Source organism: Chlamydotis macqueenii, chromosome 2 (assembly GCF_036417535.1).
Source record: "Chlamydotis macqueenii isolate bChlMac1 chromosome 2, bChlMac1.mat, whole genome shotgun sequence".
In the NCBI taxonomy this organism is placed as follows: domain Eukaryota; kingdom Metazoa; phylum Chordata; class Aves; order Otidiformes; family Otididae; genus Chlamydotis; species Chlamydotis macqueenii.
Window position 1 is genome coordinate 148,827,935 of NC_141557.1, and position 12,554 is coordinate 148,840,488.

General features: G+C 38.7%; 1 protein-coding gene across 1 annotated transcript in view; it reads right to left on the bottom strand.

The window, feature by feature from the left end:
* Positions 1-5,238: 5,238 nt before the first annotated feature.
* Positions 5,239-12,554, bottom strand: part of EIF3H (eukaryotic translation initiation factor 3 subunit H) — an 89,680-nt gene continuing 82,364 nt past the window's right edge. The window contains exons 6-8 of the mRNA XM_086741188.1: positions 10,918-11,038; positions 8,548-8,680; positions 5,239-5,499 (exon numbers count right to left, since the gene is read on the bottom strand). Of these exons, the coding sequence (XP_086597314.1) occupies positions 5,402-5,499; positions 8,548-8,680; positions 10,918-11,038 (352 nt within the window). The 3' untranslated portion in view covers positions 5,239-5,401. The remainder of the gene's footprint in view (positions 5,500-8,547; positions 8,681-10,917; positions 11,039-12,554) is intronic.

A 12,554-nucleotide genomic window follows, 5' to 3' on the forward strand; every position in this document is an offset into this window, starting at 1 on the left:
AGATCAAAAGTTTGATGTATCTTATGATATTGAAGGAACACCACCCTTAGTAATGGTGACAGATTAATAAATTGATCATTGAAACCAGAATGGAAATCCTTGTTGCGCATGTTCTTTTTATATTACAAAGCTTTTGAAGTCTTTAGCTGCGTTTCTGCTGGATAAATATGTTGTTACCCTTCCTTCTTTATTTTACTGACACCCTAATGCCTTTTAATATCATTGTAAAATGGGTCTGGCCATTTTTCCTCACATATAAATGCTTGCTTTAATTGGAATAAGACATTAACTTTCCTCTCACTACAGAGCCTCTTGCCAAAGCTGTTGTTTTTAAAGACATCCTCTACAGCTCTGTGCAATTCGCTACAGCTCAGCATATGACGAGTGCTGTCAACAGCAATCTGGTCTGTCAATTAAGAGATCAAAAAATAAAACACAGGCCCAACTTTGTATAAACCTCTTTCTAGTTGTAAAGTTGGTATGAAAAGCTTCTGAATCCCTCCCTCTGGACTAGTTCCAAGGAGCAGCACCATCTCCTCAGCATCCCGTTCCTTGCAGCAGAAGACCAGGGGCATAAGACGACCATGAGAAGACCAGGGGCATGAGAAAGTCAGGACCATACCTGACACCTGAGCAACCGAAACTGCCACCATGAATTTAATGTTCAGCTCACAAAATTTAAAATATCTTTCCAGTTGCAGACAAAGTTTTCCAGAGGAATTCATGGAAAAGTAAAGCAGAAAATGTCAGAAGGCACTGGATGCTCTTTTTGCTTAAAAATCAACAAGTTGAAGGCAAAATACAAAAAAAAAAAAAACCAACACCCAAAACCAACAACAAAAATAACCCAAAAACAACAAAAAAAAAGAAAACAAAACAAAACCAAAGGAAGTATAAAATCCAGAGGAAGAAAACAGAAAACACACAGGCATGGAAAATCATGAGGAACACATCTTTTACCCCAGGGCTAGCAAATTGGATGAGAAGCAGTTCTACAGAGAGCAATTCCATTCCTCTTACTGCACACATTGCAGATATTTCGGCTAGTGGTATTATTGGCATCACCAGCTCCTAGCAACTTATTTACAGTGCACCAGGAGTCCTCTGACTATCAAGTGAGAACCATTAAACAGTGTTTGCTTCTTAAAGATGTCTCAGATCATCACCAGTGATTTGTCATATCAGAGATTCATCAGAAAGCAAAAAAAATCAGGCAAAACCAACCAACAGGATTAATGAATGACTGTGCTCAGGAGTTTGCGAAGCATAAAGAGCATAAACACAAAGACATCAGATATTCTTTACAAGTGTTATTGGTTGCCACTGCCAATCCCACACAACGTCTTTGTTAGCACAAAAAGGACACCTGCAGCCTCACCTAGACCGGCTCTAGTCTGTGCTCTGTGCAGTTGTTCCCCGGCAGTACCTGTAACCCCATACCCACACTGCTGAGCTCTGCACAGAAGTCCAAACTCTGACAGGATGCAGAGAAGTAGAAATTCAGCCTCCAAAACGTTTAAGTATCTGGGGAAACATCGTGTGGATCTGAGAAGAAAAAGGACATGATAACCTGTGTAGAAGGGGGAAAGCACCGCAGGTTTCCTCCACATGGGCAGTCAGCGGCAGAATGCTTACAGTTTAGATGGAGTTTGGTCCAACTTTGAGAACCCCAAAAGAAGAAGGGAAATAGCACATCATATCCTGATGTCGAGGTAAGGGCATACCAAGCAAGCATGGATTACAGAAAAGCTCTCCATTTAGATTCATTTTCCTTAAATATTGTTAATGATTAGTCTCTGACAACAACTGTGGCAGTTAACCACATCTGAGGAATTTTTTTTTTTTTTTTTGTTAAGCAAGTAGATGGTCCCAAGTTTAGCATCCTTTCCTATTACCTGTCCTGAAGATAACCTCAGGACTGCCAGTATAACAAGACACATTTCATACTGTTGGAGAGGCTCACAGATGAACCTATTCCACTTTGGGTGACTGGGTAGGAGCATGCACCATCGATCACTGTGACTTCTCAGTGAGAGTGTCACCTGGAGCCATAGGAGCACTAACTTTCTACCTATTTATGCAACATCAAGTTGCATCCACCCTAGGTTACACCAGCAAAGTCCTTATGTTTCTTCTACACATGAAAAGGGAGCGGGGACAGAGGAGGATCTCCATACTCATGGCACTATGACCAAGCTAGTCCTGCTGTTAAGGGACACAGCACTTCACTTCCCACCTAGGCTCAAATTATCAATACAACTATAGCATTTCACAAGTAGCAGTGGAACAGAGGCCATCAATTTCAACAGCATAGCTCCAGTTTTGCTGTGACAATCTCAAGTATCAACCAGTCAGAATACTGTTTTTCTTCAGCATCAAAACTAAAATCATAGAATGGTTTGGGTTGAAAGGGACCTTCAAAGGTCATCTAGTACAACCCTCCTGCAAGAAGCAGGGACATCTCCAACTCAATCAGGTTGCTCAGAGCCCCATCCAATCTGGCCTTGAATGTTTCCAGGGATGGGGCATCCACCACCTCTCTGGGCAACCTGTTCCAGTGCTTCACCACCCTCAGTGTAAAAATGTTTTCCTAATATCTAATCTAAATCTACCTCCCTCTGTTTTAAAACCATTACCCCTTGTCCTGTCACAACAGGCCTCCTTTCTCCCCATCTTTCCTGTAGCCCCCTTTAGGTACTGGAAGGCTGCTACAAGGTCTCCCCGGAGCCTTCTCTTCTCCAGGCTGAACAGCCCCAACTCTCCCACAGCCTCTCCTCATAGGAGAGGTGCTCCAGCCTTCTGATCATCTTCATGGCCCTCCTCTTTTTTTCTCCTTTCAAATCTCACTTTTGAAACTTTGCACATCTAACTTAGAAGACTTGCCGGAAGATTCTTGCCAGTTAGAGATGGATTCCAAAGTAACATTTTCTTTTACAAGCATTATAGTTCTGTACAAATAAAAACCAGTCACAGAACAGTTATCTCAACACTGACCTGCAGGGCTAGGAGCATGACAGGAGAGCCGACAGTAGATGTGGACTATGTGTGTAACTAACGACTACCGGGAAGGTTTTTACTTGTGCGCACATTTTGTCTCCTGTGTGTATATGCGTTACCTCTGGACACAGGATGGAAATGGAACCACGTGGCAGAGGCCTTGCTTGCCTCTGCAATGACAATAGGCTTGCTGATTGAAAATAAATTTTACCTTTAGAAGTGATTTTTAAAGACTCTAATGTCACTACATTTTTATTAGTATAGAGAAAAGCCTTTCACAGCCAAGGAAGGAGAAAAAATAGGTAGTGCTATGATAGCTAAAAATTGAAAGGACATGTCTTATGGTGAATGAGCTGCCAGATCACTCGCATTAGGAAGAGAACATGTAAAAGTGAAGGTTCCAGGAATATACAGATAGTGGGGAAAGCTTACACCAAACCCAGCATGGAGACAAAGCCCCACCCCTTGTAATTCGTAATCTCCACAGCTGTTGACTCTCATTTATAGACCAACAGCTTCAACTGACTCCACTTACTTCACCTAGGGAGGCTTCCTCTATTTCCACCACAACAGAAGACCCAAGTGTGATTCAGAACAGAATAGTCAAATTCTCTCCAAAGTGTACTTACACCTCACTGACTTCCGTGTCTCATTCCCCTGCCTGTCCAGGATGCATCTCTACCTTTAGAAGCCACAAATCTCTACTGAAGTCTTCCATACCTCTTCATGGACTTTAATTGACATTCAGCACATTTGATCTAGCTAAATAAAATTCACTGACCTTGTTAAACTCCAGTACAGCAGAATATTACTGCCCTCTTTCTCACATTTACATCCTCAATCTTAAAGAATAATTCAAAACACAGTTTGTTTTTAACTTGGAACAAGTATTTATTTTGCTAACACCTCCTTTGCAGAGTTTCTAGTACGTATAATGTTACTGCTGCTTCCTTCTATACACATTCACTACAGAGTCAGTCTTCTACTCCCAGTTATCCAGAAGATTGTTTTTTTCTGTCTCAAATACCTCTTCTTGGTCTAATTATCTGCTCCTACTTCTGTTCCCTGATGGTTATTTTGGTCCTTCAGAAAACTAGAAAATTAATACAGTTTGAATATTATTTGTATAGGAAATGAAACTGAATCATGTGGCACTGTAGCAGGATACTTCACTAATTTTTGATTTCAGAGAAGTTCATTCGATGAAAGCTAACCCAAAGGTGTCCAAAGTTTCCAAGGCAAAAAAAAAACCAGACTGGCAGTGTGCCAGATATGTGAGGCTGAACAAAATTTGCATTCATATTTACACAAATACTGCAATCACTATAGTTTAGGCTGGAAAAAGAGTAAGTTCTTAATCTAACCCCCAGTTTTCACACACCTCTGGCTTTCCAAAACATTCACCTTAGAGGCTGAAATATTCCATGCTAAGTCCATCTTTAGAGGATGTTATTTATTTTAAAAGACCAAACCAAACTCCTTCAGCCATTTTAGACTCTCAGAACTCACCACACAATGACATGAAAGAACGAACTCAAGGGGAAAACCAAAAAAAAAACCAAACCCAAAACCGAAAAAAAAAAAACCAACAAAAAGAAATCAGTGATAGTAACATGTGTGAGTTGCGACGTATTAAACTTTTAAATTAACATTCTTGTTTAAAAGATAAGTAGCCCGAGTTCAGGAACAAAGGCACATCCAGATGGCAAAGTTAAGGCAGAGTAGGTGCGGTGTCCATTTACACCACACTAGCTGCTCCAGGTTAGCTACTTCTACAGTTTCTGTCATGAAGATTTCAGTAGCATCACCAGATTTCAATCCAGTTGGAGGTGGCAACAAAAAAATGGGAACACAGCTTAGCACAATATGGTGGGGATCAGCCTCCACATAACACTAGTTCTGTATCATCCAAACGTAAAGCCTATGAAATATTCGTGATACGGAAGTCCATTGCACCAGACTGTCCAAACAGATGAAAATAAAAATGAGCAACTGTTCCAAGTGACTAGTACATTATGGTTTTAAGTTCTCAACCAAAACTGGGAAATCTTAGATTTCTTCTGTGAAGTCAGCTATACTGAATATTTGTAATAATTTGGTTTTATTTCAGATTCCAAGTTAAATAAAACCTGTATTATTTGCTATGACTAAACACGAATAAGTGCCAAATATTTAGAAAACCTGAGTGACCACAGAAAATTCCAGTCCAATAAGGCCAATAAATAAGGAAACACTAAAACATCATTAAAATTTGCCTTTATTTTTCTTACAGGAGAATTCTACACAAACCAAGGTGACTCTGTTTTACAAGACTCTTTTCCTAATATAGTAAATTTTCAAGATGATCATGAACAGTATAAAACTGTAAATAACTTTTCCTGTTGAGGGCTCCAGCAAAATTTCTTCAGTTGTTGTAATCTTGGAGAGCCTGAGCCATGAAAAGCTTGCCCAAGTTCTGTGCATTGAACTCCTTAATATTCTGGCAGTAGGTATTAATTTGACCTGTCAATAGGAAAGAAAAATAAACCCTTGTCAGTTTTGAAATTCAGAAAGACATGCTAGAACATAATTTTTAAAAAGATGAATGTGTATGTATCATTCAGGATTTATACAGAGAAGCAACCAAAACAGCTCAACTATTTTACACTTAGGAATTTTACATTTTCAGTATTCCCAAATAAGTTTGGGAAGAAGAAGAAACTAAATTAGCAGAATAGGCAAACCAGTATCCTCTAAAAAACCTTAATTTTCCTACAATTCTATTATGTACAAGTTCTGAAAGGACATGTTACAATAAAAAGAATAAACAATTCTCACTGCCGTATTGGATGCTTAAACACATTAATTATTCAATTTATTTGCACTAAAAATACTACAAGACTGAATTTCAGTTGTGTTCTTATGCATCTGCTGTCCTCATGTACCGGTTTTAGCTGGGATGGAGTTAATTTTCATCATAGTAGCTAGTATGGGCTATGTTTTGGATCTGTGCTGAAAACAGTGTTGATAACACAGGAATGTTTGTTATCGCTGAGCAGCACTTACACAGAGTCAAGGCCTTTTCTGCCTCTCACACCACCCCACCAGCGAGTAGGCTAGGGGTGCACAAGAAGCTGGGAGGGGACACAGTTGGGACAGCTGACCCCAACTGACCAAAGGGATATTCCACACCATACGACATCATGCTCAGCATATAAAGCTGGGAGAAGAAAAAGGAAGGGGAACATGTTCAGAGTGATGGCATTTGTCTTCCCAAGTAACTGTTACGTATGACAGAGCCCTGCTTTCCTTGAGATGGCTGAACATCTGCCTGCCCATGGGAAGCAGTGAATGAATTCCTTGTTTCGCTTTGCTTGCGTGGATGGCTTTTGCTTTACCTATTAAACTGCCTTTATCTTAGCCTACAAGTTTTCTCACTTCTACCCTTCTGATTCTCTCCCCCATCCCACTGCGGGGGAACGAGTAAGCAGCCGTGTGGTGCTTTGTTGCCAGCTGGGGTTAAAACACAACACCCTATTAAAATGTTTCTAACCAATATTTTTCAGTAGTAGCTTGAAAATTGTGGTACTCCTATTTGACATTTTGCTAGCCTTTTCTTCCACCTAATATTTCACTTTATTAGCTCTTTCAAAAGTCATTAAGGTATGAAGATTTGTCAGTGCTTAACAAATCAGATGTGCTCATTGAAACATTTTTATACATGTACTGCTACATGCTATTTCCCTTGTTAGCTAGGAATAGCAAAACATGAAGCCAGTTTAATCAAAATTAAGACTGTTTAGAAGGCAAATAAACTCTCAATTTAATGCTCTATTTGAGAAGTTTTTAAATGCCTTGGAGACAAAAGAGCTAAATTTTATTCAAGTAGATGCTTTCAATTCTTCCCTTGACTATGGTAAAAGAACAAATGAAGAGAGTACTTTGGCTGAAAACTGTTTTTTCCTTTAAGTACAACAGTTTTCAATTCCTCCTCTTATAACAGATGAGTCATCCTAAGCTATCACTTCCATAAAACACACACGTGCACACATACACACTTCTGTTGCATTTTTAAGCTATGCTAAAGCTGACTGTTTAAATACTTTAATGCTGGTAGGATTCATTAACTGGTAAAAACTATCAAAACAACAGGTTTTTTTTAAAGACTCTGGGCGGAATAATAAATCAAGAACATTATTTCTTCTAAAAGCAGCACTTATTAGGAGTGTGAAAAAGTATCAATATTAAAATAATTTCGTGGTCACTCCAAAATTTAAGAGTGGTTATTCAAATTCACTGGGGTTTTTTTAAATGTCAAAGCACTCTTTTCTGTACACTAAATAACCAGGACTTCAGTTTAATTTCTTCTTGGTACAAAAGAAGGTGATAGTTAACTGATCCAAAAAGCCTGCTATAGGTAAACAATTCACCTTCTCATGACATTTTCCAAATATAGATTACTTAGCAGGGCATCTAGGTTCTCTGCTCTCTGCTGCCAGTCTGAGGTCCTAGATATTTTTACCCTTCCAGGAGGCACAGAACAGGCACTAACTTTTGTACCAATCTGTGGCTACATACTGCAGTACACCAGTAAACTGGAGAAATTGGGGGAGTGGGACATGACCAAAAATACCTATCCTTTATTCTTATTTACATTTTCTTTCACCTTGGGATGCAGGAAGATGGGTATAGTTTCCCTAAAACTCTGGCCATAGAAATCACAGAAATTATCCCAATTCTGTGTGAAATTCAAAGTAAAATCTTCTCAGTTGCTGCAACAGCCAGTTCAACACGTAGGGATGTTACCAGTAACTTAGGGCTGCAGACAACTGCTCTGAATCAGCAGTTCCAGCCCAAACAGCTTATTCCTGTCTCTTGTCCATACAACCCCCTAACTTCTGGAGTTGAGGGAGGAGCTGGGGTATGATTGCAGGGAGCAGCTTATTGACTGCAGTAGTTGCTACACTCATTCCTGCAGAAAGCCTCCTCCATGGGACATTTCTCCTGCTCTCCTTTAAAATCCCATTTCACCCTTGCAGAATGGAGCCAGGAAGAGGCTCCAGCTGCTGTTTCTGCTCTTTCCCATCAATCCAGCACAGACGGTCAAGCAGGAGCTAGGTACCACGGGAAAATAAGAAATAAAGGGAGAAAATTTCCATACATCAAGTTTAAAGCTTTATGCAGCCATTCTGGTTAAACACAGTGGCTTGCTTTAAAAAAATTACATATGTTCATACCGGCATGCCTCTGTTACTTACCTAGATGGTTTTAAATTTTTATGTGTGGAAGATTACTTTCTAACACAGGCATGGACTGCCTACTAGCAATAAGGTTGTTTTTCTTAGCTACTTTTGTTTGCTTGTTTTAAATACTTCAGACACTAGGGCTGTAGATCACAGGTTGAAACCACTGCCTTTTACCAAATGAAGGACAGTACCTATCCCAAAATATCACATCATAATGGCAAAGGTAACGAAAAATTAAGATGCTTTCTAAGGTAACAACTGCACTTTTTCCCAAGCTAGTATTCATATATGAAAAAATGAGTTGAAGAGGCTGCTGGAATATTACCTGCAATAAGGAGTGACTCCATTCTTGGAGGAGGCTGTGGTGGTTTAAAAAGTTTATTGATGTCCTCCTCAGGAAGAGGGGGTTCTCCTCGGCTTTGACGCTGTATATTTTCTTGCTGACGTCTCTGCTGGTACTGAAAATACAGTAACAGAAACAGAATGCAACAGGACTTCCGAAGTAGCATAAAGATTTTTTTTTTAGATGCTCTTACCTAACCAGCATGTTTTAAAAATTATACTTACTCAATGCAATTCAGTTTATTTCAAATAATGAAAATGCAATTCACAGTTTATTTCAATTCACTAGTAAAAAGCATTTTGCCCCCCACGCTGGCATGTTAAATAAGTGAGGTACTGAAAACTTGTATGGTACTTCAGTGGCGGAGTTAATTTTTAATTTTTTTTTTGATAGAGAAAAATACTATATCTAATGGAAAGAATACAGTATGATAGATAAAGACCTCCATTTCCCCATGCAAAAAAGGAAAACAAGGTTGGAATATGTAGGTATGAGAAGCCTTTACCTCAAATAGTTAAAAAAACCAAAAACTGAAGTACTCAATTTTATGCAAGTTAAAGGTCAAAACAATATTAATGTGAAAGGGGAAGAGAACTTGATTAAACAAGGTATTTTAAGCCAAAAAATATTAAATCTAAACTGAGAACAAAGTGGTGGCTGAAACAAAGCATAATGGTTCACTTCTCTGTTCCAGTTATTTAGACATTCTGCCACTTTGATGCCACTTTTTTATGTTACCAGATGATATACCAGAGTAGCAGTTTGTCAAAATTATTCTTCCATTAAAAAAAATTAAAAAACAAACAACAAAACAAATTTGTTTTCAGTGCTTCCCTTTGCCATCTAGATTACTCAAACTTTATAAAAACTAACGCAGACGATTTATTGAGCTACTGGATAAACGTTTGTTCTTGCAGAAGTAAGTACGTTCAAAAACATGTAGTGAGATTTTGTGCTGTATGTCACAGCCAGGAATTAGTTGTAAGGTTTGTCTATCAAAGCCCTCATATTTAATACAAAAAAAACCCTTTAAAATAAACAGGCCAGACAGTACAGGGTGTTTTCTCTCACTTATTTAACTGTATCTGTGCATAGGAGTCTGAAAACAGTTCATACTTGGTGACGTACTCAAATTAAGTATTTTTTTTTCCAGTAGTACAGACAAATACATGTTTTTGGACAATGTTAAAAATAAGATCTTAAATGCCCATATTTGTATGTGAATTGCATGTAGTTTCTTCTTTCTTTGCATTACCCCATTCACTTCTCAGCAGTCTGCCTATTATTCTCTATTGAAACAGCTTGCTCTTAATCACAATTGCTCTGTTTAAAAAAATGAAGTTAAGACCACTAACTATGCTGCAATGAGCCACTACTAAAGCAACTATAGTTAGTAAAGAAATGAAGTGAGACACCATGGAACCTACTTTGCTCTGCTTTTCAAAATAAATAGATCCCTTTGTTATTAACAAAAACCTTTGAAGTGGATGCCATCTTTCTATTCAAACTAGGCAGCCAAGGAAAATAAATTTTCTGAAGATAACATGCATGAAGCTTCTATGTCCTCAGGAACTACAAAGCCAAGAGAGACCAACGATTATGTGCTACTTCCCTAAAGCACTCCCTGTTCAAGCTACACTTTACTTAAGTGAAAAAAAAAGCCAATTTTGATTTTAAAATAGTCAGCGATGAAGTATTTCACACGAACCACAGGTGCTCTTTTTAATAATTAGCTACTTTGTGTAGCAGTACCTGCAATATTTTATCTTTAAAGTGGCCTGGCCCATTTTCAGTTGGCCGACATTGAATCTTGTCATATCTCTGTCTGCTAGATTAAAGAGTTCAAATTTATTTTTCATGCAGGTACTTCTTGAGTAAGCAAGTCACTTGTTAATTTATCATGTGAAGTGAATTGCGTTCACTAAGATTTGCTTTCCAGACTTTTAAATCATAGAGCTTTTTTTCCAATTTACCAGCATTCTTCTATAATTAGACACAGTATTGCTTTATCAAATACAGCAACAGCAAATAAAGTAATATCGTCTCCAAATCACGGAACGGTTGAGGTTGGGAGGGACCTCTGGAGGTCACCTTGTCCTACCTCTCTGCTCAAGCAGGGCCGCCTACAGCCAGTCTCTGTACTCAGTATCCTCTAATCAGAATATTTTGTATTTTAAAGAGGCCCTTGAGCCCACTGACTAGCACATTTTATAAATCTACTTAATGGATAAATTTCTATAAGAATTTTATCTTGCTTAGATCCAAATTCATCTGTCTTAGATAACAACACCCAAAGTGTATTTTGCGGGGAAAAAAAAAAATCCTCTCATTCAGGTTTTCCATGTTACCAACCTGGTGTTTCTGCTGCTGCTGTTTGCTGACATTCCTCAGGTAGGTATTATATTTAACGATGTCTTGGCTCATCTCATCCACTCTGTCCATCAGCAGCTGCAGACTCTTCCCTAAGTGATTACTAAAATACAAGAAACACTAATGAAGAATTGAGTTTTTAAAAAAATAGTAAAAAAAATACACATTTCAAGTCACTTGACTAGAATTTCTGCACTAATGGCACAGTTTGCAAATTTTTAAGCTCCTGGTTATCTTTGTTCATATATTTACTTGATGATGCCTTACATAGCATTTCCTCCTCTAGCATCTTTGTCACACTGCAAATACCATATTTCAGTGTTTTGGTCTTTGCAGGGAACCTCATAGTTATGAAAAAAACAACGCCTTCTGTGAATTTACTGATACTACAGATGCAGGCCCAACATTTAAAAGAAAAAGTCCGATGCTTGTGTGACATGCAACCCCAAACAATGTTCCAGGAGATGCATTCAAAGAGTTTGGTTTCAAGTTACTGCTAGCTTTTTCACAAATAGTTAACTTATCCCAGGGATTGTTAAATATTCTTCAGAACTCCATGTCATTAATTGGTCTATCAAACCACACCTGGAAGTTCAGCAGACATCGCTTGATCTTAGCTGTTGAGCAGGAGTTTACATCCAGTCCAGCCAGCTCCACATTCCATACCATAGGCAACATGGAAGCAGCTAGGCTGGGCGCGTTCAGTTCCAGTTATGCGATCTACTGCCTTGGCCAGACAAATGCAGTCTGTTAAACAAGTTTTACTGTAACCATTTTTAGCAATGGACTCAGTATTTTGCAAGAATGTTCAATTTAAGGTATAGCTTCCAAGTTAAAGTTTTGGAAGTTTTTAGGTTGGTGCCCATGGAGACAGTATTCATCCTAAATTGTGTTTACAGGGTAATGCAGTAAAAGGACACTTACTGTTCTCTATTGATCCCTTTGATCAGAAGCTACTTTGTTGGCTCTGATCTAAGCCTCACCCAGTCCTACTTGGCTGAAGACCAGTGACTCAAAAAGCTAAACTCCATCCTTCTTTCTCAACTGAAATCCTATACTGCTCATCAGAGTTTCTCTCAAACAAAAAGTTTGGTGCACTTCTATGTCAGAATCATATCCTTCAGTCACTGCTTTTCCACGTTATCTTGAGATTCCTTCTGCCTTTTACAAAGCATTACCCCCCATACTACAGCCTACAGACTCTAGATATTCTAGCTGGAAGAAACAGGCAGAAAGTGAAAAGGGAACCACATACATAATACTATGCACATCCCTTTTTAAGTGTAAGTTATTCCCCAAATCCATAGAACTCACAGCTGGAGACAGAAGCTGGTAACATACTGAGGCACTAGAGGATACCTGCCGAGAACATCGCTAAAGACATCTTTACCTCCCAGTACTATGGACAGCTATTTCGCTGCCTGCTCACTGCACCAAAGGCTGTATCAGTAATTTCAGACCACAATTTATTTACAAGCCAGAGTTTTAAACCTCAGTTGTGTACAGGGGCAGATGATATGGAGGACTTCAGCTACACAGCAGCAAGTAAGGTGCTACTATAATTTTATTTTTGAACTTGGGGTTTTTTGGTTGAGTGTTTAAAGCACATGATATTTACA